Raw genomic sequence first — 27,005 nt, 5'->3', positions numbered from 1 at the left:
AAAGAAAAGAAAAGAAAAGAAAAGAAAAGAAAAGAAAAGAAAAGAAAAGAAAAGAAAAGAAGAGAAAGGAGGACAGGAGAGGACAGAAGAGAAGAAGAAGAGCATTCAGTAGAATCATAGGACCTCAGAATTGGAAAAGACCTTGGTTCCCATCTGGTCCAATCTGTACCTGAAAAAGAATGCCCTCTATGCAAGTAGTCATCAAGCAATGGCTTGGAGGGAGAACCTACTACCCCTTAGGGAGGCCCATTCCACTTGGGCCTACCTCTAATTGGAAGGAGATTTTTCTTGGCATTAAGCTTGGATTTCCCCTCTTACATTGCTCCTAGTTCCACTCTCTAAAAGCCAAGGAGAGCACATCAAATCCTTCATCCACACATGAGCACCTCAAATGCTTGGAGCCAGCAATGGCTCCCCAAGACCTCTTTCCAAGCTCAAAAAACCAACCCATTTCCTTCCCTCCTCATGTGGCTTTGTCTCCAGCCCTTTGTTACCCTCCAGGCGCCATATTATCTTGTATAGCAATAATCATCTCCTACTTTATGTTTTCTAAGTTTGGATTTTTTTATTATTAACTTTTCTTAGACTACTTCTAAAGAACTAAAGAAGATACCCTGCAAGATAAAAGAAAGGGAACTGCCTAGAAAAGGCAGGATAGCGTCAGGAAGGCCGAAGACCAAATCCTAGCTGTGTAACCAGGGGCAGGGACAAGATCTCTCTGAGTCTTGTCTTCCTTATCAGAAAACAGATATAATAAGACCTATACTGATAGGTAAGAAGAAGAAGAAAAAGACCTATACTTACTTCCCCTGGTTGTTGTAGCTATAAACAAAGTCATGGTTGATGACAGCTTAGAGACTAATTTTATTCTTTACTTGAATTAAAGATTCGATTGCTAAAGAATTACATTAAGTATTTTATATTAATTCCATAATAATATCAATATATTAAATATTAAAGATAATGACTTAAATATTACTTGAATTACTCTGTAAGATTAAGGTAACCTCAAAGGGCCAATGAAATGGTGTCCTAATGGCTAGATTTTAAACATTGGGGGAGGATCTTTTTTTTCAAAGAACAGCTATTTATAAACTTTACTTTTTATATTTATTTTTAAATTTATTACAAACTTTAAAGTTTATGTTTGACCCTTACAAGAACCCTGTGAAGTAGGGGATGTTATTAGCTCCATTTTACAGATGAGGAAACTGAAGCTAAGAGAAGTTGTGACTGATCCTAGGGTCCCTGAGCTACTAGGTATCAGATGTGAGATTCGAACCCACAGAGCCCTACATCTATATGCTACATCACATACACGGGTACCCGCTTTGCCCACCAGATATCCCCTCAGGTCAAGTTCAGACATCATCTAGGTGAACTGTCTTATTTTACAGAGTAGGACACTGAGGCCCAGAGAAGGGAAGAGGCTTGTCCAGAGTCACCCACAGAGTCATTGACCAAGCTGAGATCCAAACCCAAATCTCCTGAGTTTTCAGCCAGGGCTATTTTCTTTATATTCCACTTTAAGCTAAGTTGATGATGCAAAAAATCCTGATTTACACCCACAATAGCCAGCAAAGTGGTATATATCGTGGCTAGAGCCCTGAACCTGGAATCTGGAAGACTCGAGTTCAAATTCAGCCCGAGACACTAGCTGTGTGACCCCGGACAATTCCTTTAATCTCTGTCTGCCTATTTCTTCACCTATAAAATGGGAATAATAGTATCTCTTATATCCCAGGGTTATTGTGAGAAGAGTGGTAAGGGCTAGGCAATGGGGGTCAAGTGACTTGCCCAGGGTCACACAGCTGGGAAGTGTCTGAGGCCACATTTGAACCTAGGACCTCCCGTCTCTAGGCCTGGCTCTCAATCCACTGAGCTACCCAGCTGTCCCCAATTTCTCTTCATTGCCTGCCTGCCTTCTGTTGATTATTTCAAAGTTATCCTCTACACCAAGCTACTTTTTATCTTGTTTTTTGAATGTTGTCTCTCCTATTTAATTGTGAGCTACCTGAAAGCCTGGACTGGCTTTTGCATTTCTCTGTATCCTCAGAGTCTAGCACAGTCACTGGCACATAGTAGAGCATAAAAATTGTTTGTTTGTTTAACCTTTACTTTCTGCCTTAGTGACAACTCTAAGGCAGAAGAGAAAGGACTAGGCAATCAAAGTTAAGTGACTTGCCCAGGGTCACACAGCTGGGCCATGTCTGAGGCCATATTTAAACCCAAACCCCCCAACTCCAGACCTGGGTCTCTATGTACTAAACCACTCATGTTTCTAAATAAATCATGTCCTCCGATCCTTTCCATCTCTGCCATTCTGCATTTTTAGGTTCTTTCCAGCACTGACATTCTGTGATCTTTATTCTAACATCCTTCCCAGTTCTGAGGTTCTATATTTAAGCCAGTTCTGACATTTTATGTTCTAAGGTTCCTCCCCATTCCAACATTCTTTATTCCATGGTCTAAGGTCCCATTCGACTGACATTCTAGGAATGACTATCACTGAATGTGTGAAGAAAGGGACTTCCCTTCCAGCTGCCCGCCCCACTCGGTGCCAGGAAGAGGCTGGCTTCGATTGAAGTTTATGCTCAGCCCGTTCTGTCCGCCCAGCCCCAGGGGACGCGACGTTTGGAGCCTTCCTGGATCTCTCGTGGCCCCAGCCAGCCCATCTTACCTCCATATGTCATTAAGCTCCGTAGGCACCAGCTCTCCTGACTCAGTTTCCAGGGTAGCAAAGCCCCCAATGGAGTAGAGGGTCCCAGCCAAGCTAACGAGGCTCAGTGAGCTGCGTTCCTGGGGAAAGGCCAAAAACGGCTCCCACCTAACAGAGGAAGCGTGGAGATGATTTACTTTAGAGCTGAAAGGGACTCTGGGCGTTATCTTTTCCAGCCCTCTTATTTTTCAGATGGGGAAACTGAGGTGCAAAGAGAGGAAAGGATGTTCCAAGGATCATACCAAGAGTTACATATCCTAGCAAAACGAGGATTCCATCTCAGGGGCTCTAATTCCACATTTTCCTTCTATGCTACTCTGTCTCCTAAAAAGAGGAATAGCGCCAAGGGGGGGGGGGGCAAAAGATTAGTCCCCGCCTGATATCCCAGGATGCCCCAGGCACCAGCCCAATGGCCAAAGGAAGTGCTTGACCCTATTTTAAGGGTTAGACAGGAAGCCACCCACTGACGTCACGGGACGCCACCAATCGCTGGGGTCTCCAACCCAGAATCCTACGCTCCGGAAGAGCAGTCCTAACCCTTGGGAGAACTTTGCCTAAGGACTCCCCCAGAGGCCCAGAGATAACAGCTGTCGCAAATCCCACTGCATGGGGGTTGGGGGGAATGGGGTGGAGGAGAGGAGACAGAGTTTCGGGTTTGCTTGAGATGCCTCCCCCTTTGTCTCCTGGGCTGCCGGTGGGGCCATACTTATTATCCGCTATGTTGTACACTTCCGATGAGCTGGTCAGCCCCGTGTTCGTGACTCCGGCCACCACGTAGATCTTGCCGTCATGGATGGTGGCCCCAAAGAGGGATCGGGCGTTCTGCATAGGCGCCAGCTCTTTCCACTCAAACTTCTTAGGGTCGTAGACGTAAGTCTTATTCAGGCACTTCCTGCGGGAGAGATGGGGCACCTGAGCCACCAGGCAGGCGTCATCCTGGACAATTCTCTGACCTTTGAGCTTTTCTGCCGAGAGGACTGTGCTCAGGTTAGACCTTGTGTCCAGAAATGCCTGTCTGCTCCTCTTCGAGTGTTGAATTCCCAACTCACCATTTTTCTTTATTTTATTTGTGTGTAGATGCAATTTTCAATCATTTTCTGACGGGTGGGGAGCTATATCCTATATCCCTCCTATATCCTCTCCCCTTCCTGAGGGGGCAGGTAATATGATGTAGGCTAAACACGTGCTCTGGAGTGCCATCAAATGTCCCTCCTTGGTTCCCCTGACTGATAAGGACCCTGTTTCTCAGACCTCTCCCAGTTGCCTTTTCTTGCCTTGGACTATTATGTTTATAATTACCTTTATTGGTATCTCTTCCTCCTACCTACTAGACTGTGAGCTCTAGGCGGGCCCCAGGCCCAGCATAGGGTTTGGTGCTTAATAAATGCTCTTTATAATGTGTTAAACTGGGCGTAATGGAGTCCCTACCATGGGAGAGGAGCATCAGACTGGAAGGGATTCCCAAGGGCCTCTGGGGCTCTTACAAGAGAGAGTCTGCCCTAGAAGCTAAAAACCTGGGGGGAAGTCGGCAGATGGGCCTCCAGAAATCAGGCAGGAAGTCTAATGGAGACCAGGCAGTGGGCCTAATGGAAACGAGAAAGCAACACATCTGACGGAAACAGGGTCTGAGTCGTTAGGAAGCCAGACAGCAAGACGGCCTTGGAAACCTCTGTGTCTCCTCTTTCTAGCCTGCTGAGGCTGGTTTTCCTGCCCGAGACCTCCCCAGGCTGGTGTCTCTGGGTTGGAGCTGAGTCAGGAGAAGCAAGGCCCCCCTCAGCTGCTTGGGCGCTTAAGGATCCCACCCCACAGGATGGGTTCCTTTTCCTGGCCTCTCCTTTGTCTTACGCCTCTTAGCCCAGAGTTAGATGTAGGGGCTCAGCACCTAGCCCTTCCCCCACTTCTCCCAGCCCCCAGGGAGATGGGGAACACCCACCCCCTCTCTGGAGAGAAGGCCCAGAGGTGCTCAGGGCAGCCCATCCTGGGCATTGACCACTCTTGCTTCTCTTGGAAGCTGTAGCCTCAGCTCTTACCGGTCACTTCCTTTGCCCCCGATGACATAGATGAGGTCCATGTAAGACACCACAGCATGGCCATACACCACGTAGGGCAGCGGGTCCGATTCCCCCCATTTAAACGACCTAGAGGAGAAAAAGGAAGATGAGGAGAGGAGAAAGGCTCAGGGGCAGCTCTTTAACTGCTTGTCCAGTATCTCAGCACAGCCCAGCATCTCAGAAATCTCTCTTCCTCCCTCTCCCTACAAAACCCAGTTCCACTTCCTGTGAGATGTTAGGCTTTCCTCACAACCATTCTACGTGCTACAAAGTGCAAAGATTACTATTATTCCCATTTTACAGCTGAGGAAACTGAAGCTTAGACTTGCCCAAGGTCACACGGCTAGTCCAGAGCAGGACAAATGTCACTGGCCTGACTCCGAGCCCTTGGGTCGTTCCAGGGCACTGTCCTGCAGCAGTCTCTCCAGCCGCGCTGATCTCCTCATCCCTTCCTAAGCCAGGCTGAATCAGGCCTTTGTAGTCCCCCCAAACCTGGAAGACTCTTCTTCTTCTCTGGCTTTCTATGTCTTCTCCATCCTTCAAGGACCAAGTTCAGCCCCACCTCTAACAGGAAAGTCTGTGCCCCAGCCTCAAATCCACCCTGATCTCTCCCCGCCATGAAGGCTGCTGCCAATGTCCAGCCCTGGTTTCTCCAGTGTCCTTTCTTGTTCTCAGACTGCTTTCTGTGGAATCCTGGCCCTGACTCCCATCCCAGTCTCTAAATCACCTTCTTCCCCCCAGGCTTTGCAGTTCTTTCTTTCTGAGATGTAAGAACCATGTCTGCTGTTCTCCACCTATTCCTCCATTGCCTGCCCCTATCCTGGCCCAAGTAGGAGTCCAGACTGTGAGCTCCTTGGGGCCAGAGTCCAGCAGTCTTTTTTTGTCTTTATTTTCTGTCTTAGAATCAATACCAAGAATCAGTTCCAAGGCAGAAGAGCAGGAAGGACTAGACAATTGGGGTTAAGTGACTTGTCCAGGGTCATATACCAGTGTCTGAGGCCACATTTGAACTTAGGACCTCCAAGCCAGGTACTCTATCTACTGAGCCACCTACCTGCCCAGAGTCCATCAGTTTTGCCCCTATTTTCTGGCCTGAGGGATGGATAAAAGTGGGTGTGGGTGTGGTCTTAGCCCAGTACTTTCTTAGTCTGGGGTGATTCCACCTGTACCTAGGCCAGAGAAGGAAGTCACCGGTTTGCTGCAAAATGTTAAGGACTAGGTTTGCCTCCTTGTAACTATAGGGGATTTTATTCCAGAAAAACCGTCCTCGATCATTTGTATTTGGGGGGTCTCCTGTTGCCTTCTCTTACCTTCTTTTGGGTTGGGGAACAGAAGGGGGCACCATTACTTAGCAAAGTAGTGATTCCCATGGACTTGGTTTCAAAGATCTTCTGGCATAGTCTGGGCAACTCTGGACTTTTCAAAGCTATAGCAATGGACCCCAAACTTGGGTAGGTCCTACCGAGCTATAAAGGCTTTGGTTCTGGGCCCAGGGAAGGCCTAGTCCTCAGGCTGCTGAGTATGGAGGGTCTTATCACCAGAGACTTGGCTAGGAGGGATAAATTTGGAGAGAACAAGTCCTCCATGAAGGCCATCTACAAAAGGTTCCAACAGGAAACCACCTATCTGACCTTCTCCTCCCCTGATCAATACATTACCCTCAACCCAACCCTAACTCCATCAATTCTAACCTTAACCCTATGGGGCCACACAGAACAGTTCTAGTTCTCTCTTCTCTATAACAATTTTCAACTTATCTAAAGACACTGATCACACTCCCTTATGTCTTTTCTCCTCTAAGATGAACACTTCCTTTCTTTTTCAAATCCTTGCCTTCTGTCTTATTATCAATTCTAAGACAGGAGAATGACAAGGGCAATTGGGATTGTGACTTGCCCAGGGTCACACAGCTAAGAGGTGTCTGAGATCAAATTTGAACCCAGGTTCTCCCAACTCCAGGCCTGGCACTCTCTCCTCTGAGCTACCTAGTTGCCCTTAAACCTTTATTTTTATTTCTGGTTTGGCCTTCTAATGGCTCAGAATTCTAATGGCTTAGATTTGCTTTAGGCAAATCATCTCATTTCTCTCATTTGTTTCTAAATCTTCTGTGGTATGGTATCTGACCTCATCATTCAACTGAGACTCCTCTCTCCAGAGTTATGAATGATCTCTTAATTGCCAAATCCAAGTCTTTTTAAAACACGCATCCTTGATTGCTCCTCGACCTTGAACACTATATATCACTATATCATCCTCTCCAGGTTGTTGTTTTTTGATGTTGTTCTCCCCTGGTTTTTCTTCTTTCTGACTGCTCTTCTTCAATCTCCTTTGCTAACTACTCTCTAGATATCTTGGATGTGGAAGTTATTTGCATTTGTCTTCCCTCTTTTGCCACCCCCATTTGTGATTGAACGTTTTGTGGACAAAGACAGTGTTTTTGTTTTTCTTTATAGCCCCAGAGCCTATCACAAGTGCCCGGGACAGAATTATTATTGTCATCTGTCCTTTATTTTCCAAGAGGCCCAATGACAGGCACCAGGTAATTTAAGTGAGGCACAAAGTGGTCAGCCTCACTCTCTCTTCTAGAGTCATTCAAGTACAGTGGCAAGAAAAAAGTGAGGATGGACACCAAGTAAACACCTGAATGCTTATTGACTGACCATCTGACTGGCCAACTCTATTTTCTTATTATAAAATGGGGATAACAATTCTTACAATAACCTTCCTCCCCAGGTTTGGATGAGGAAAGGGCATTGCATATCTTGAATTTCTAGAAAGAAGTGACCTGTGGTTTCCATTACTATAACTCTTCTTCTCCCCCTGCCCTTCCCCCAAGACCTCCTTACAGCCGGTCATAGCACATCACTGAGTCCAGGCTCTGCTCTCCCTCCTTGAGTTCTTTGCCACCCACAACGAAGATGGAATTTTCAGCCTCTCCCAAGCCAAACAGGCAACGTGGGGAAGGTAAGGGTGGCATGCCCATCCACTCAGAATCCAGGTGATCAAACTAGAGGGGATGAAGCAGAAAGTGAAGGTGAGGCTTGACTTAGAGACAAAGATCATATTCCCACCCAGCTTTTCCCCTCCCCAACACTCTTCTACTCTAAACATGGCCAGGTCCTTAAAAGATTTCTTCTCCAGTCTTTCACCATCCTGATCACTCTCCTCTGGTCTCACTCCATCTTGTCAATATCTTTTCCAATATATGGCACCTCGAGCTCCAAATAGAGTCTGACTAGGACAGAGGATCTAAGCAGGACTATTCTGTCCTTTGAGATTCTCATTGAAAATTCCTGTCCTCTGGGCAGCTGGGTAGCTCAGTGGATTGAGAGTCAGGCCTAGAGACGGGAGGTCCTAGGTTCAAATTTGATCTCAGACACTTCCCAGCTGTGTGATCCTGGGCAAGTCACTTGACCTCCATTGCCCAGCCTTACCACTCTTCCACCAAGGAGCCAATACACAGAAGTTAAGGGTTTAAAAAAAAGAAAAAGAAAAAAAATTCCTGTCCTCCACTCACTGAACCCCAAACTTGGGCCACATTTTTAGTTCTAAAGACAAACTTCATTCTCTTCCTAGTAGGAATGGGAGGATCCTGGGGCCATCCCCACCATCCCTGCCCCTCTAAGCCCCTCTAAAATGGAAAACAGCTGCCAGAAGCCACTCCTGGTGGGGGAAAAAGACTATTTGAAGCTCCTGTTTGAAGAGGAGAGGGCTGAACAGATAAGGAACTCAGGGAAAATATACAGAAGAAGAAGAGACTTTTTTTGGTAGCTGCCACAGACTAAGGATCCTGATTTTGGGAGCTTCAATTGATAACCTGAGGTCAAGAGCCCTTACCTTAGGGACCTGCTACCACCTTTAGCCAGACTTTATTCCCTTAAGTGTGAGCTAATACAAGTATATGAAGGACTGTATTATGGATGGAGAGATTAGATTTGGGTTACTTAGCCCCAGAGGGCTGGGACTGAAGTAATGGGTAAAAGGTAAGATTTCAGCTCAATATAGGGGAAAACTTTCTAATAATAATAGCTAACATTTATATAGCACTTACTATGTGCCAGGTGCTATACTTTACATTATTTGATCTTCACAATCCCCTGGGGAGGTGGGGACTATTATTATCCTCATTCCTCAGTAAACTGAGGCAAATAGAGGTTAAGTCAGTAATTTGCCCCACTCACACTCCATCTGAGGCTGGATTTGAAATCTGGCCTTTCTGACTCCAAACCTAGCACTCTATCCACTATTCTACCTAGCTGCCTCCAATAGTCAGTGCTGCCTCAAAACAGAATGGATTGCTGTGATAAACTCCACATCGCTGGAAGTCTTCAAGGCTAAGACTAGATCCCTGCTCATAGAATTTGTTTTGATTTTTTAAAATCTACCTTCTGTTTTAGAATTGATTCTGAGTGTTAGTTCCAAGACAGAAGAGCAGTAAAGGCTAGCCAATGGGATTAAGTAACTTCCTCAGGGTCACTGATCTAAGAAGTGTCTGAGGTCAAATTTGAACCCAGGTCCTCCCATCGCTAGGCCTGGCTCTCTATCTACTGAGCCACCTAGTTGTCCATCCCATTCATAGAATTTAGAACTAGATGAGACCTTCAAGATCATCAGCTCCATTCCTCTCCTTTTACAAATGAAGAAATCTAGGAGCAGAGAAGAAAGGGGATTTGCCCAAGGTCACACGTCTAGAAAGTGGCAGAACCAGTCTTCAGACCCAGTACTCTTTTCAGTTGTTTAGAGGGGTTCTCTATTTGCTTAGAGAGTCCTCAGAGATCCCTTCCAGTTCATATTGTTCATTTTTGTAAGTGAGTAATCTTATAAAACCAAAACCCCAAAACAGAAACCCAAATAATCAATTGAAAAACATATACTTTCATCTGCATCGCTTCCAGTTCAGAAAGACTACAGGCTGGCAATTTAACAGCTTCCTAACTAGTCCCCTGTCCACCAAGTTTCTCTAATTCTGATCTTTTCTAAACATGAGAGAATTATTCACGCCGATTATCTTACAAAGTGGCAAGAATCCCAGCATTGGTGGGCAACTCTCTTTCACTCTCCAAGCCTCAGTTTCCTCCTCTCTAAAATGAGGGGGTTGGACTAGATGGCCTCTCAGGTCTCTTCTAGCTCCTTAGAAGCTATCTAGTCCAGTCTTCAGCTATAGTATTGCTATTCCCCAACCCCAGCAGATACCTGTAGGAAGTAAGAACTCATGGGGTCCTCCTTGTTGTCTTCATTGTAGAAAAGGCCTCCAGCCACAAAGATCTGGTTCTCTTTGGTCACGAGGCTGACGTGGTTCTTGGGAATCTGAGTGGACAGGGAAGCAAAGTAGCATTCGTTGGTCCCAGGGTCATAGGCCACGGCCCCAGTGTCACTTATCATGAAGATTAGATCCTGGAGGAACATCCCAAAGCGCATGGTGTCGTTAAGGATCCCAGGGATGATAGTGTCTCCATCATCAGTTTCTTCTGCTTCCTTCTCTCCAGCATTTTTCACTTTCCCAGATGGCCCTCCTGCATCTACTCCATTGACCATCCCAGATCTTTCCTTCCCAGAGATCTCTTCTTTCTTCTTCTTCCTCTTTAGGATGGTCATCTTCCCTTCATGGGAATCCTTGACCATCTGAATCTTGCGGAGGAGCTCGGGCCGGGCCCGCACCAGCGGGTGCTTTTCCACTCGGCTCTCGAGGTAGTCCCGAGGCAGGAGACGGAAACGAACGCTCTCAAAGACAGTGGGCAGGGCCTGCAGCCGGGCCTCCTGGTCATCCCCAGTGCTGGCCCACTTCATCACAGCCTCGAAGACCATCTCTTCCTTCTCCACGTTGAGGCTATCGCTAGAGATGACGGCGATGAGCTCATTGGCAGAGAGGCCGTAGAAATCTTGGTCACGGGAAATAAGAGGGAAGCGGTCACAGATGAAGTCACGGGCAGCCACGGCCAGTCGTGCACAGTCCAGCATGAGGCCAAGACGGAAGACTGCCAGGCAATTGGCGAGGCAAAGCCGCTTCTGCAAGAAGGAAACACAGATGGTGAAAATGGACGGAATCTGGAAAAGATTGGCTGCTGCGAAAAGGTCCTGAACGTTGTCCTCATTGAGATCAATCTCCGAAGTGTAGAGGTAGTTTAGGACCTTGGCCATCACTTCTGGAGACACCTCCTCCAGGCTGATCTCCTGGATCCCTTCTGAGTCCTTGAGGAACATGGCCCGGAAGTATGGGCTACAGGCAGCTAGAACCAGCCGGTGGCATGGGAACTCCTGGTCCTTCACCTTGACAACACAGTCCAAGAACTTGCCATGGTCTAGCATGTCCTTCAGACCATCTTGAAGGAGGGTCTGCTGGTAGAGTCTCTGTTCTTCTAGTTGGTCCAAACTCTGGGCCATGGTGGTCTTCTCCTCAGGTCCAGAAGGTAAGGAACAGGGTCAGGATGGCAAGTTCCCCCTTCGCTTTGGACCCACCGGATTTGGAGCTCCCACTGATTATCTGAGTGACCTTAGCCAAGCCCCTTCCCTTCTTGGAGCCTTGATTTTCTGCTCTGTCAAGGAAGGCGATTGGACTGCGGGAGGATTTCCAAGCTCCCTCTTCACTCCTGAGTCAACAATCCAATGAACCGGGAAGAGATCCCTCTGCTTTCAGAGAGCCACAAGAACCCCGAGGACAGAACCCCCCATCTGTCCGTCTGACGGCCGGTCCACTGGTCTGGGTGCCTCGGTGTCGGGCTTGGCTGAGACAGATATATATAGCAGGGACTGGGTGGAATCTGGGCTGAGGCTCCCTCGTAAGCTGATCGGCCTTGGGTATGATGATGAGTGGGGCAGAGGGATGGCTGGGGGTGGGGTGGGGGGACAAGACAGCTGGGCTTCCCCTCCTCCTCTTACCCCCTCCCCAGCCCAGGTCCCTGGAGCCTCTGGGCCTGAGTCAGTCCACAGTGAGTCAGTCCCCGGGACTGGGGGGCCTGAAGCCCAGAGCAGCGGCAGGAACCCCCTCCCCCACCCAGACCTCAGGCCAGAGCGGTGACGCCATTTTGGGATGAAGCAAAAACTGCCTCATTTCTAAATTGAGCGCCGGACGTGGCTAGGCTCCATTTCTCCTCTGGCTCTGCTTGAAGGCTCTTGGGGGCCGTGGTCCGTGTTTCCTGAGAACAGGTCACCCTTGAGGAACAGATGGAGAGCCTTTCTGTGGGGAGATCCTGCAAAGAACCTGAAAGGGGCCTGGATGGGGGAAGGGCCTGCCCTCTGGACCCTCTCCTAGGGCCGAGGGAACAGCTGTGGCCTGAATCCCTGGATACTTGGTCACCGGGTGTGGCCTCCTGGGGCCTGCCAGCTCTGTGGCAACTGGCTTCTGTCCAACTCTGGATTCTCTCCTTGGGGATGGAGGAGGGACCCGAAGGGGTCAGCACTGCTTCCTGGACACGATGCTCCATCTAGGCGGCTCCTCCAGGCATGGAGAAGAGAGAGCCCAGGCCAGGGGTCACCTGGGCCCAAAGCAAGGCGTCCAGTGTCAGGACCCATCAACGGATATTCATTTCCCCATTCTAGAAGGAAAAAGAGTGGCTTTGTGCTCCTCGACCCGGAGAACGCTCTCCTTTGACCTGCTCTCCTAAGGTGAACCATTTTGGGCTCAAAGGGACCTGAGTGGCATTCTGGTCCGGCCCCCTCACTTTACACGTGAGGAAATGGAGGCCTGGAAGAAGTCACTTGGCTGAGGTCACACAGGGAGTAAAACTGGCTAAGCTGGGATTCAAACCCAAGTCCTCAGGGCCCTGAATTCAATTCCCTTCCTGTGACACCGTGCTTCTTTCTCTGTACTCTTTGCCGGGACCAGGGGAGAACATATTGCTCCCCACTTCCTACGGGGGATCTGGGGTCACTGTGGACAAGCTCTTTGAATTAGGGAGAAGGGAGAGTCTCGTTTTCAAGGAGGCCTGGCCCTGAGGAGGGAGAAACAGCCTTGTCCTTTGGGAAGCTCCAGTCTAAGGAGAGCAAGACCTGCGAACTCGGTCATAGAAACCCTTCAAGCTGCTGTCATCATTCCATTTTTTAAAAATCCTTACTTTCCTAGAATCAATACTGAGCATCAATTGAGGCAGAAGAGGGGTAAGGGCTAGGCAAGGGGGGTTAAGTCACACAGCCAGGAAGTGTCTGAGACTAGATTTGAACCCAGGACCTCCTGTCTCCAGGCCTGGCACTCTGTCCACTGTGCTACCTCGCTGTCTCAAGTCTATTTTTTTTTAACAAGCATTTATTAAACACCTACTATGTGCCAAGCACTTTACAAGTATTAACATGTTTGATCCAATCCTAGGAGGTGGGTGCTACTCTGATCCTCATTTTACAGATAAGGAAACGGAGGCAAACAAAGGTCATAGTACCTTGCCCAGCTAGTAGGTATCTAAGGCCTGATTTGAACTCAGGACCTCCTGACTCCAAGACCAGGGCTCTATCCACTGGGCCACCTGGCTGCCCCATAAAGATTTCTATGCCAGCAGCCACATGTGTGGACCCAAGGAGTCTGTGGGCCACCGCTCTTTCTCCCACACTCCCCAGAGGGTCTCCCTCAGGGCCCAATGCCCAGGCTCTTCCTCCGCTGGCTTCCATCTCCAGGGCCCAGAAATCCAAGATTAGCTTGTCCCAGAAGTGACAGGGCCTACAGCTGAGAGTTAAATTTAGCCCATCTGAAAAGCTGTGATCCCAAACCACTCACCGCAGCCCCACATTGTGTGTCACTCTTTGACTCATTTGTTTACCCATTGGCCTGGGGGGAGGAGGGGCCCGAGCTGAATCACCATCCCTTCCTTTCCTTGGCATCACCTGAGGGAACCCGGAGCCATTCCTGCTCAGCTTGTTCCATGGGTCACTGAACCAGAATCATAGAATTACAGAATGTCTGATGTAGAAAAGAAGGAGTCATAGAAACCCCCCAGCCCAACCCACTCATTTTATGGAGGAGAACACTGGGGTCCAGCAGGGGAAAGGCATTTTCCCAGGGACCCAGAAGTGACAGTGACAAGGCCAACACTCAAACCACAGTCTTCAGTTTCTCCATCTAGGTTTTTTCCTTTATGCCACCCCCAAAACATAGATCTATGCCTCTCTCTATCACTAGCTGGCCCTTCTTGCTGTGATTCCCACCAGTTAGGCACACTAATTATACAGCTAGGAAGTATCTGAGGCCAGATTTGAATCCAGGACCTCCTATCTCCAGGTACAGCTCTCAATCCACTGAGCCACCTAGTTGCCCCCTGTTGAATTAAATTTAAAAGGCTTATGGCCACCAATGTGGAATGATGTGGAATGGATGTGGAAACTAGAACCACGTTGACAGGACGATCTCTTTCTTTACTAGCTGACTATTCTCCAGAGGGTTAGAAACTAGGAAACTGAGTTGCAAAAGTAAAAAAGCAAGCCATGGAGGTATCTGAGAGCCTGGAAGTTAAGTCTGCACTGAGCTTTGCAGCGAGAGCAGCATCAGTACCCTCAAAGAACAACCTTGGGCACCCAGCCAGAGTGTAGAAACTACATTGTCAGGGGCAGCTAGGTAGCACCATGGAGAGAGAGAGGGGGGGGGGAGAGACAGAGAGAGAGACAGAGAAGGATGGAGGGAGGGAGGGAAAGAGAGAAAGAAAGAAAGGGAAGCAAGAAGGCAGGGAAGAAAGGAAGGAAAAAACTATACTGTCCAAACCTATTTTCCCTAGAGACTGAGGCAGTATAAAGAGAGTGCACTCCATTCTCAGCTGTCTGAGGAGGAATGTGCGCCGCTTCTGTTCTTGCTATATCTTCAGAATAAATGATCCTATACAAAAGCTTTGCAAAACCTAAACCATTTCCAGCACCTGTGATTTTTTTCAGCCTGCTCTTTATCGATGCCCCTCTGTGTCTTCATAGTTTTTCATAAGCTGCAGTAAATGAAAATATTTTCCATCTCAAAATTTTTGTTGAGGGGGCAGCTAGGTGACTCAGTCAATAGAGAGCCACAGGAAGTCCTGGTTTCAAATTTGACCTCAGGTACTTCCTAGCCATGTGACCCTGGGCAAGTCACTTAACTTCCATTGCCCTACTAGCCCTTACTGCAATTCTGCCTTGGAAGGGAGACTTAGCATTGATTCTAAGACAGAAGGTAATGGTTCAAAAAAACAAACAATCACTTTGCTAGGGCTTTGTGCTTCCCTTGAGACACCTGTAAGCCTTGAAGCATCTTTCAGCCTAGCATTACTATTGAGTCCTATGGGATTTGTCCACTAGACTATGGATTTCTGAGGGCAGGGATTGAGTCATATTAAAAGCAGTCAGAGTTTCCCTGATACTATAAAGTTTACAAAGTACTTTCATTAAAAAATAAACAAACAAACCTCTAAGAGGTAAGAAGAGAAGATTATCACCCCCATTTTGCAGATGAATTAACAGAGGCTCAGAAAAGGGAAAATATTTGTCCTTAAGCTCATAGCTACAAGTAGCAAAAGTAGGATTTGATCCCAAGTCTCTTGAGATTTCAGCACAGGGTTCTTTCTATGCTGTTTATTATTTGGTCATTTTTCATAGCAAGGGATGTTCAGTAGACCTTTGTTCATTTGGATTGAATTGTTGAGCACATTTCCTGCCAGTGAGGTAGCAGAGTGGAGAGAATTCAGGAATCAGAAAGACCTGATTCAGATCTAGTCTCAGACACTTATCAGCTGTGTGATCTTGGGCAAATCATTTAACCTCTGTCTACCTCAGTTTCTCCAACAATAAAATGGAGATAATAGCATTTACTACCTAGGGTGGTTGTGAGGATCGAATGAGATATCTGCAAAGCACTTAGCTCCATGCCTCACACATAGTAGGTGCTTAATAAATGCTTATTTCCTTCCTTTCTTCTTTCTTTTCTTCCTTCATTCCTATCTTTCTTTCTTCCTCCTTTCTTCCCTCCTTCCTTCCTTCTTTCATTCTTCCCTTTCTTCCTCCATTCCTCCTTCCTTCCTTTATTCCATCCTCCCTCTTTCCTCTCTTTGCTCTTCCTTTCTTCTTCCCTTCTTCTCTACCTTCATCCTTTCCCCAGTCTTTCCTCCCTTTCACCTTCCCTCCTTCTTTCCTTCTACCCTTTATTCCAGCCTTCATTCCATCCTCCCTCATTCCTCCCTTTCTTCCTACTTCCTCTCTTCCTCTTTCTTTCCTTCCTTCCTTTCCTCCTTCCTCTCTTCCTTCCTCCCTCCTTCCTTCTTTCATTCCTCCCTTCCTTCTATCCTTCATTCCTCCCTCTATTCCTTCCTTCTTTCCCTCCTCCTTCCTGCCTTCTTTCCTTTCTTCATTCCATCCTCCCTCCTTTCTTCTTTCATTCTTCCCTTTCTTCCTCCTTCTCTTCCTTTATCCCTTTCTTCTCTCCTTCTTTCCTTACTCCCTCCTCCCTTCCTTCTTCCGTCCTTTCCACACTCTCTTCCTTCCATCCTTCATTTCTCCATTCCCTTCTTCCTATCCAACAAGCATTTATTAAGTGACTTGCTCAGGATCACACAGCTAGTCAAACTCAGGTTTTCTATATGCCAGGAAGTATGTTAAGCACTAGGGATAAAAGGGGAGGAAAAAACCAAAACAACGCCAAATATTCCCTGCCTTCAAACAGCTTACATTCTACTGGACACAGACAACGTTAACTGATTAAGTATATATACATGATAATTTGAGGAGGGTAAAAACCACAACTAAGGGGAATCAGGAAAGGCTTCCCATAGGTGTTAGTACGTAATCTGGGCCTTAATGAAGCTAAGAGGTTGAGGCTGGGAGAGAATGCTTTCCAAGCATGATAAAGGCGTGGAGGCAGGAGTTGGAATACCAAGCTTGGAGAACAGCAAGTAGTCCACTTTGACTAGAATATAGAATGCATGAAGGGGAATAAAATGAAGTAAATCTGGAAAGCTTTCCTGGAGCCAGATTTAGAGGAGATTTAAATGCCAACTTGAGAATTTTGTATTTTATGCTAGGTACAATTGTTGTTCAATTGTGATGAACTCTTCATGATCCCATTTGGAATTTTCTTGGCAAAGATACTGGAGTGGTTCACCATTTCCTTCTCTAACTCATTTTACAGATGAGAAAACAGAGGCCAAAAGGGTTAATTGACTTGCCCAGGGTCAGATAGCTGGTAAGTGTCTGAAGCCAGATTTGAACTCAGGAAGGTGTCTTCCTGATTCCAGGACAGGTATTCTATCCCCTGTGCCATCTATCTACCTACTAGGAGCAATAGGGAGCCACTAAAAGTTTCTTAAACAGGAAAAGTTGAACTTATGGATGATTATTCTGGCAGCTGGGTAGAGAGAATTCTGGACGTGTCACAAAGGAGGAAACTGGGGTCTTGAAAAGTGGGTAATGATTTGTCCAAGTTCACAGGGGTAGTGAGTTACAGAAGACCTGGGAATTCAGACTGAGATTCTCTGACTCCAAACCTAGCTCTCATTCCACTCCCCAGTTACATCTTATTTCTTCTCCATGGGCTTCAGGTTCCTCATCTGTCAAATAAAGGGTTGGGAGCAGGCAGCCGTCAGGGCTTACAGCTCTGACATGTGATGGGTCTGTTTCAAATGCACACACCTGTTCAGACTCATTAGGAACAGGACTCGGTCCTTGTGGATCATAGAAAAGGGTGGAAAACTGCACCCCCTGATGGAAGGGACCCTTCACTCAAAGCTTTGAGTTTGGGACTCAAACTCACTGGGACACAAATAATTTGAGTAGTCATAAAACAAATGCCAGCTGGTGAATTCTTTTGGCAATATAGCATAGCAGAAGGAGTATAGAACTTAGGAGTCAGGAGACAAGTCAGAGTCCTGATTCTATCGCTTAGAATCATAGATTTAGAACCAAAAGGAACTTCAGAAGCAATCTAGTCTAAACTTTTCATCTGCTTGTAAGTTCAAAAATGTTTTTTTCTCTCTCTCTTTTTAATGAGGCAAACAGGTTTAAGTGACTTGCTTAGGGCCACACAACTAGTCCAATTCAGGTCTTCCTGACTCTAGGGCTGGCACTCTACCCACTAAGCCATTTCACTGCCCTCAAGAATTCTTATTCCCATTTTTCAAAAGGGGAAATTGAGACCTAGAATAAAACATGTCCAAGGCCATACAGGGAATAAAATGGCAGAGCCCTGATGCCAACCCCAGTTTACTTTCCCATGGTACTACATTGTCTTTCTGCTTGCTCTTACTCAGTTTTCCTAACTATAAATGGAGTACATAACAAATTCATGACCTTCCTCCTAAAACTGTGGTGAGGAAAGCATTTTGCAAACTTTAAAAGGTCATGACAATGGAAATTAGAGGTCTTGTCAGCCCAGGCAGTAGAGGGCAGTAATTTTTTTAAATGTTAAAAAAAATGTACACACACTAACATCATAATAAAGCATAGTAAACAGAAGGTTCTCCCACCGCATGTGCTTCTCATGAGATTAAAGGAAAGAACCATCAAGTTCAATATTTTATATTTGGGGAAACTAAGGCTGAGACAGATTAATTGACTTTCTCAGGGACACATAACTAGTGACTATGACAGGACTTGAGTTCATCCTTTTTTTTTTAGCCCATGCTTTTTTTTCTCTTTAATCTTACTTTCTGTCTTAAAGCCAATACTGTGTGTTGGTTCCAAGAGCAGGAGAGTGGTAAGGGCTAGGTGATGGGAATTAAGTGAGTTGCCCAGGGTCACACAGCTAAGAATATCAGATGTCAGATTTGAACCCAGGATCTCTCATTTCTAGGCCTGACTCAATCCACTGAGCCACCAATCCTCACTTTCTGGCTTAAACTTGATATTGAGTAAAAGTTCTAAGGCTAGGAAATTGAGGTTAAGTGACTTGCCTAGGGTCACAGAGCTAGGAATTGTCTGAGGCCAGATTTGATCTTCCCATCTCTAAATCTGGACTTCCCATGTCTAAATCTGGCTCTCTATCCCTTGATCTACCTAGCTGCCCTATTCATGTCTTCTTGACCCCAAGCCCAGCTCTCTAGTTCCTGCACCATTTAGCTTTGGCATGGAGCAATGATTTCAGAGGTTTGGGAGGCCATCCTCTGGTTCCAATATTCATTTAGTCTTGGTCGAGTCTCTTTCCCAGTCTGTCTGTAAAATGAATGATGATCCTCATACTCACAAGATGTGGAGAATGTGTTGCAAACCATAAAGGGGTCTAGAAATGGAGCTCATGTTCCTAAGGACCATGGAGAGCAGAATTTCCCAAAATTCAGGACACGTTTACAAAAAATCAATTAAAGTGTTTCTTCTCCACCCTAAGCTCTCACCATCTGAGTGTGCTATGCCCTGGGTACCTTGCCTGTCCTGATACTCATTATGAGGGAAGGCTCACTTTCACCAGTTCTCCACTGCCCTACCTCCACCCACCCCACCCACAAGCCATTCCAAATAGAAAACAGATGAAGTCCTTTTATTACACCACTGATGCTACCACCACCACCACCACATTCAAGAAAAAAACAAAACAGGTGAGGAATCCCAGAAGCCTCAAGGAAGAAAATGAGCTGTAATAAAGTCCAGGATTTCATACAAAAGAATTTATTCTTCTTTCCTCTGCCTCAATCGCACATCTGTGGTCTCTTTTGCAAGGGGCTCTAGACAGTCAGCATTGGGCAATACAAGTCCGAGGCTCTGGTCTCTTGGAGGGGTCTAGTGCCTAGAGATCCAGCCCTACTTGCTTGCTTTAGCCAGGTATGTTTCCATGCTTCACTGAACCACACTGCCAAAGTGTGGTTACATTAGGTATATCCATGTGCTCATTGGACACCAGAAGAAATGGATGAAGGAGGGTGGGGGAAGAGCAGAGGCACAGAGACCTAGAATCAGTCACAGAATCTTTGCTCTGGAAGGGATCTCCCTCAGAGGGCATCTCCTCTCTCTGCCCTCTGCCTAGAACCCTCCAGCATTGGAGAACCCGCCACCTTCCTAGACATCTCATTCATTCCATTTGTGTTTTGTATAGCTCATGACATTAGGAAGCTCTTTCCTTCCAGAAATGTCTCTTTCCAATTTCTGCCCTTTGTTGCTCCTAGATCTCTACCACCCAAGAGAAGAGGTCTAATCTCTTCTTCAGGCGATAACCCTCAAAATACTTGAAATGAGCTCTCCTGCCCTGCCTAGCCTCTTTTCCATGCTAAGCATCACTGTTTCTTTCACTGGTCCTCCCATGGCATGATTTCTAGTCCCCTCTACTCCCTGGTACCCTCCTCTGGCTAGATCCCAGCATTGCCTATTCTTCCTAAAATGGGATGCTCAGAGCCGAATACAAACTGTGTTCTGTGCAGGTCAGGAAAACAATACTTTGCTCACATCCTGAGCACTGGCCTTCTTCATGGGGCCTTGGATAGGAGCTTTTTTAAAATTGATTCACATTAGGCTTACAGTCCACTAAAGCCTCCTCACCCTCAGGCTTTTTTCACACAAATTTTGGTCTCATCACTGGAATTGATGGGGGCAAAGTGAGAGGCTCCAGGCTGGGTCCCAAAAGCCCCCTCAGGTGCTGCCTGGGGTTGGAGAAAGGTCCAGGGACTCATCAGCTACCCCCAACCAGTCCCTTAACATGGAGGATTGGAGCCACAAGTGGCCCAACTGATGGGAGAGGAGGAGAAAGTTTTTCAAGGATCCAACCTTGCCCTGGAGGGTGGAGAGTGTCTTCCCTAACCCTCCAGAGAAGCGGTGAGGAAAGAAGGCGGTGAATACTGCACCATACAGAACCATCCTGGTTCTGATACTCATTTCACCTCTGAGGCTCAGGAAATAACGCTTTCGTAATAATAGAAGCTCCCTTTGGGGGTTGTCGGGAAGAAATCTTAAGGTGTTCTACAAACCTATATACTATTGTATGTTTTGTATTGTATACAGAAGTTACAATTGTACAACTGTAACATTAATTTTGATACAATATTATGGGTAATCATAGTGAGGATTCCTTCTTGGGCATAAGTGGGAGAGATGACCTCTGAGGACTGAGATCCCTTCCAACTCTGAAATCCTGCTTCTCTGAGGGTCGCTGGTGAGGAGACTCAGCCTGACAACTTCCCCTCTGCCCCCCCCCACCAGGTCCCAAGGGCACTCAGGCTCCTATTGGTGGACAGCCTCTTCTCTCTAGATAGCAGGTAAGATGAAGAAAATACAAGTACCACAGGCTCAAAACAGAAATTCTGGACTCTTTTTGTCTGCACCCTCTGGCTCCCAGCATCAACCCTTCCCCAAATTTCCCCAAACCCAGGGAACTCTGTAACCAGGCTTTAAGTTTGAATCTAGAATGTAAGATGGAGGACCAACTAAAGAATTGGCATATAACCAGAAGGGCCAGAATCTGCAAACACTCTCGACCCAACTTTTTCCTGGGTTTCTGTCCATTTCCTTCTTCTTGTTGTCTTTATATCCTTACCTTCCATCTTAGAATCAATACTAAGTATTGGTTCCAAGACAGAAGAGTGGTAAGGACTAGGCAATGGGTGGTTAAGTGACTTGCCCAGGGTCACACAGATAATTAAGTACCTGCGATTAGATTTGAACCCAGGATCTCCACTGAGCTACCCTGCTGCCACCCATATTTTTCTTAAGACATAATGAACCCAATAACTACAGCTGTGAACTCATTAGGATAGAGGCTAAGATCATATGAGACCTGGGGGACTGCCATATCACCTTGTTGATTCATATAGCCTATCAGAATTAGGAAGGCCCTTCCAACAGTTTATAAAAATTGAGGGATCACAAAATCCAGACTTCAGAGACCACCTCTTTTAACACCTTCCATCTTACTGATGAGGGAAATCAAGACCCAGGGAGTGATTCTAGTATTAAAAATATGTATATTTGTTTCCCTTCCAAATAAGGACCAGCCTAGGAAGGGAACAGGGGAGAGGAAGAACCTGGGTCCCTGGGGGACTTAGCTCTAAAAGGTACAAAACTTGGATTGCCCAAGTTAATAGTGTGCAAACCTGGTGAGAAAGGAGCTAGTACTGGGCCTGAGGAAGCAGGAAGGAAAAGAGGCACCCCCAGCTCCCCACTCTGATTAAATGAAAAGCTCCTTAGGTCAAAGGTCCTAAATTAAAAGGAATTTAGGGGCCTTGGAGTCCAGAGGTTCTTAATCAGGGGGCCATGACCTTATTTTGTTTTTAAATATTTTGATGGTGATTTTTAAATAGAATGTCTCCTTTGTGATCCTATGCATTTCACTTCATCCATATAAAAACACCATCATCATCATTAGGGGTGCTTAGGCTTTTATCATGACACAAAAGGTTCTGAACCCCTTTTCTTTTTTAGATAAGTTAACTGAGACCCCAAAAGAAGGGACTTTCCCAAGGCCAAAGTAAGCAGCTGAGCCATACCCAGGCCTCCTGTCTCCAACTGCGCTCCTGATAGTGTCATGGGAAATACCAGAGAAGTCATCTGTTGGTTGTCTCAGCTCCAAGGAAGCCCCTGCTAGGACCTGGGGCCAGAAACAGCAACTCTTCCATTTGCTGGAGTAGCATCCAATGTCCAAGGGGAAAGGAAGGCTACTTCTTCTGGCTCACAGTTTCCTGCCCCTCCAGGCTGGCATCCTTAGCATCATTTTTCAAGGCACTCAGCCCAAGCTGCAGTGGCCCACAAGGGCTTGACTGGGAGCTCAGAGATCGCTGGGCATCCACATGGTGACTACCCCAGGTACAGGAGAGGACCTGTCTGGGAACGAGAATCCCCCTTATCAATGCTTCTTCCCTTACTGGGTAGCCCTTAGTTCTAGCATCTTCACAGACCCAGTGGCGAGTCTTCCTCCTTGCTTGCCCATTCTTTACCATCAATGTTGTAAGACAACTGTAACTCTTGGAGTCCAGGAACTCTATCTTATCTAAGCCTTGTATCTAAGCCCTTAACACCAAGCCCAGTATTTAGTACAGTAATGCTTGACTTTGTACTCAGTTACAGGGTCTAAAGTTCATTTAGTTCAATCCCATTCATTTCACAGATGGGGAAGTTGAGGTCCAGAAAAGAGAATGAGTTACTTAAGATTCCACTGCTTGGTGGTTTCTTGACATTGGACTTTTTTGAAATTTATTCCAACTCTGGGGAAGATATTCACTCTTTCTCCCAAACTTAGCCTCTGTCTTAGAATCAATACTAAATGTTGAAGAGTGGTAAGGGATAGGCAATTGGGGTTAAATGACTTGCCCAGGGTCCCATGGCTAGGAAATGTCTTGAGGTCAGATTTGAACCCAGGACCTCTCATCTCTAGGCCTGGTTCTCCATCCACTGAGCCACTTAGCTGTCCCAATATATAATCATCTTAAGAAGGATGGAAAACCCAGTAAGCTGATTTGTAAGTAGAGTGAAGAGTTGAGGACCTTCTGGATTTACAGTCAAAAGATCCGAGTTCTAAATCCAGCTCCTCCATTTGTCATTTGATACTCACCCTCTTTGGGCTGGTTTCCCATCTTTATCATAAGGGGGATAGGACCCATGTAATTGCTAAGGCCTGGTCTAGGGCTTAAAACTTATGATTTATTCTGCTTCCCTGCCAACCCACTTTGGCCTCTTGGCCTTCAACTCTGCATCTCAAGAAGGTGCCTCCCCTATCATACATGTGTCTATGCCTGTTTTGGACCCAAGCCTGGGTACTGACCCTGGTACCCTGGGGGGAACCACAGAATCAGACTTTCATTTGATGCAACCTAAGCAGTAATCCCATCCCAGAGAAGGAGCCATCCACCACGTTGGAAGACCTTGAGTGTCAGAGAACTTATTCCCTAATGGGACAGTTGCACCATGGAGCTGCACCAGAACAAAGGCAGGACAGACTCCCACCCTCTCCAAAAGAAATGCCCTTAATATTGGGAAGACCAAGGCAGTTCTCTGAGTCAGGGAAGGTCCTGGATGGAGGGAATTAGGACCAGCTTCAGGATAAAGTAGTTCCATTAAGAGAACATGAATCCTCCCATCCCAGCTACTCCTGATGAGTTCTCTCCAGGCTGCCTCTCTCCTAGGGGTAGAAAGTAGCCCTTACAAGGCAGCTGGGTAGGATTCATCCACTGATGGTTAGGAGTAGTGGTTAACCAACAGTGAATGAGCAAAGAGGTTAAGGGGTGGAAAGTCCCCATGTGACCCAGCATGCTAAGGACCAAAGAGGGCCCAAGATGGGCTCCTGTTTTGAAGCCATTTCCCAAGAAAAGCTTGCTAAACCAGCTGTGGTGAAGGACCATCGATGTACAGCTAGAAATTACTTTAGTCCACCTAGTCCCTCTTTTGAGGCAAGGAATGAGAGAAGAGAGGGGAAGTGATTGACCAAATGTCACACAGTAAGTTAGCAGCAGAGTTGACTCAGTTCTTCTGATACCAAATCCAGGAATTTACTGTACTCTGCTGCCCAGGATACTGCCTCATCCAAAAGTCACATCAGCCCATTTTTCAGTCAGTATCCAACATGACGAACAGGTTTTGTTATGGTGAACCCATTCCCTAGAGAATTCCATGCTTTGAAATACCAAGATGGAAAAAGACATTGATAACATTTTTCAAGAGCAGTTAAAAGGAAGGAGGAACCCATCCTTGGCCAACAATGGAAGCTCTGGAATCTGAGGAAGGAGAAAAGAGGAAGAGGCACAGGGAGGGTCCTTGCTTGGGAGTCAAGGGGAAAGGGAGGCAGTGGAAAACTGAGAACCATAGGCCAGCCTCTCTCAATACAATCTCCTCCCCAGCAGAGGATAGCCAGCTCTAAGTCTTCTACCAATCTCCTCTTGGGACTAGGAATAACATCTTCTCCCCAGCTGAATTTTGAAGATTCTCTCAGTCAAGGTCATATAAGTAGCAAATAATAGAGCTAGAATTTGAACCCAAGACCTTTGACTATCTGACGTAGTTGCCAATTCCCCATCTCTCTCCAAATTTTTCACTCAAACCACTCTTATCCAATTCCCATCAGAAGACATCTTCCACATGTCTAGTGGGCCTCCTAGGTGGGCACAGTGGCCAGCCTCCAGCATGAGACACATTCCTTCCCCCACCTCCACAGGGCAGGAGGGTGTCATCACTGAGCCAAAAGTTACTCCTTCACCCACTTCTCAGGGCAAGGGCCTGATTTCCAAGAGGAAACTACTAATGGGAGAACCCAAGTGGAAGAGAGCCCAGACATGATCAGTAGGATCCTATTCACCTCTGAGCATGCCACGGTGGATGGCTGTGGTTCCTGCACCCCCTCCCACCCCCACCCAGGTCAGAATGCTTCTGAGCAGATCTTCCCTTGTCCCACCCCAAACAAAGCATGCAGCTGGGGAAGAGGGAGTTATCATATATTGATTACAGTTTTTCTTTAGGAAAAAAAAAGACATTCCCCATCAATCAACAGAAAACTGGCTACCACATTTCCCAGGATGAGTCTTCTTAAAACATTCTGACTCCCCCCTGGGTTGCCCCACATCTATACAGAATAAAGTGCTTTGTTTATTAATTATTATTAATAATATTGTTTATCACACTTAAGGGTCCCACGACTAGCCCTCCCCATGGTGTGGAGTCAAATGGGCCCGTGGCCACCAGCTGCAACAGCTCAGATCTGGCCTTAATAAGTGCTTTGCATCTAGCTCTTCTACAACCCCATCTCTTCCCCCCTACTTCCCACCTCTCTGGCTGCCAGCCACAGTCCATACCACTGAGGTTGACTTTGGTTTTTGTTTTGCCTTGATGAATATCAACCCTTCTGACCACTCAAGTCACATAGTACATGAGCCCTGGTGTTCCCAGAGGCAGAGGGGCCCCCATTGTTGTTGGGGCCCAGCATGGGACAGGTTTGCCCAGGTGAGCATTGAATACTTGGGCAGTACTGCCCCTCGAGCCCCCAGTGCCACTTCAGTTCCCATTTTCAGGCTCCTGCTCCCCGAATGACTGGCCCCAGTTTCCAAGGGGGTTCCAGCAGGAGATGGGGAGCAGAGGGTGCACTTTCTTCCAAGTCCTCAATCTTCCTGCTCCATTTTTGACATAGTCATGGGAACCAGGAGGTCTTGTCTCTCAGTGCCTGGCATCAGTGGGGGAAGAGAGCAGTGGGAGGGGATTAAGGTGCAAAGAATCTTAAAAATGGAAAAAAAAAAGTTACAAAATGAAAAAAAAAAGGAGCTTAACCAGGAAGAACTAGCTTATGAACTGCCTCAATTTAGAAAGAGCATAGGAGCAACCTTAACTAAGACAACCCACTGCCGGACTATTGCCTCATCTGTCCTCCCTAAGGTCACGCTTCCATCCAAGTTGAGGCAGGCTGCCTGGGATCCCATTGGAGTCCCAATTTGTGCAGAAGGCCCTGGGCCAGCCTGAGCCCAACTGCAGCAGTCTGGAGGGGAGGGAAAGGATGGGGAAGTCAAGGCAGCCCACAGGAGTCAAAGGCTCAGCCCAGTCATGAGGAGAGGGAGAGAGAATGGGCGTGAATGCCCCTTAGCCCAGCCTGGAGGAGTGGGGAACCAGATTCCCATTACTCTCTTGTCACAGCCAGATTGTTGCCCTACATACATGCATGCATACACGCTCACACACATACCCTAATGAATACATTCACCCCAATGTCCCTTCAACAAACACACCCTGTATTCCCTTTTTGGTGGGGGAGAAAGCAGGAGAGCAGCAGACTAGGAGAAGTCGATGACCCCTGCAAGCCCCATGATGAACCTCCTAGCCAAGACCAAGCAGCTTTCACTGTGCTGCCCTCCAGCCCACCAACAGAAAGAGCATGAGGCAGCTGAGCTCTCTAGGGCTCCAGGCCTGAGAGCCAGCTGGAGGGGGTTGGGAGAAATCCTAGAGTGGGTGGGGCTCCCTGTTAACACTTTAGCCATCCAGAGGGCAGGCCCCCAACATGCCAGCCTCTTGGCTCTATCTTCCCCCCAGCAAAAAAAAAAAAAATGTATTTGTAGCACCTAGAGACCCAGAAATAAAGGGCCCATTATTTCCCTACTCCTACTCCTGAAGAAATTCTAACTTTTTACTGACCAAAACTTGGTCTAAGACATTTCTTCCAATGCAGGGGGTGAGGGAGCGCCTAGAGGGAAGAGAAGAGAGCTGTTGGCTCAGGTTTCTGGGGTGCTGCCCATGGAGCCAAAGGAGGAAGCAGCTAATCCATCCCTCAAACCAATGTAGATTCCCTCCTTCCAACCTTTGGGGATTGGGACTGCATTTGGAGAATGACCAGTGGCCCCTCAGGGGCTTCTTTGGTTGACTGACCTCAAGTTCCCTCAGAAGACTTGGCATCCCTACCCCAAGGTACCAGCCTCCTCCTC

At 47.0% G+C, this 27,005-nt stretch overlaps 1 protein-coding gene across 2 annotated transcripts in view; it reads right to left on the bottom strand.

The window, feature by feature from the left end:
* KLHL40 (kelch like family member 40) overlaps window positions 1-11,448 on the bottom strand; it is a 12,774-nt gene extending 1,326 nt beyond the window's left edge. The window contains exons 1-5 of one of the 2 annotated variants that reach the window (XM_044656973.1): window positions 9,964-11,448; window positions 7,617-7,777; window positions 4,750-4,857; window positions 3,426-3,611; window positions 2,681-2,827 (exon numbers count right to left, since the gene is read on the bottom strand). In XM_044656973.1, the coding sequence (XP_044512908.1) occupies window positions 2,681-2,827; window positions 3,426-3,611; window positions 4,750-4,857; window positions 7,617-7,777; window positions 9,964-11,151 (1,790 nt within the window). In that variant the 5' untranslated portion in view covers window positions 11,152-11,448. The other variant, XM_044656972.1, reaches the window with a different exon arrangement.
* Window positions 11,449-27,005: the final 15,557 nt, after the last annotated feature.

The sequence above is a fragment of the Gracilinanus agilis genome, chromosome 1 (genome assembly GCF_016433145.1).
Source record: "Gracilinanus agilis isolate LMUSP501 chromosome 1, AgileGrace, whole genome shotgun sequence".
Taxonomy (NCBI): domain Eukaryota; kingdom Metazoa; phylum Chordata; class Mammalia; order Didelphimorphia; family Didelphidae; genus Gracilinanus; species Gracilinanus agilis.
The sequence above is the reverse complement of the archived record's forward strand: the minus strand, read 5'-3'. Positions and strand labels throughout refer to the sequence as shown.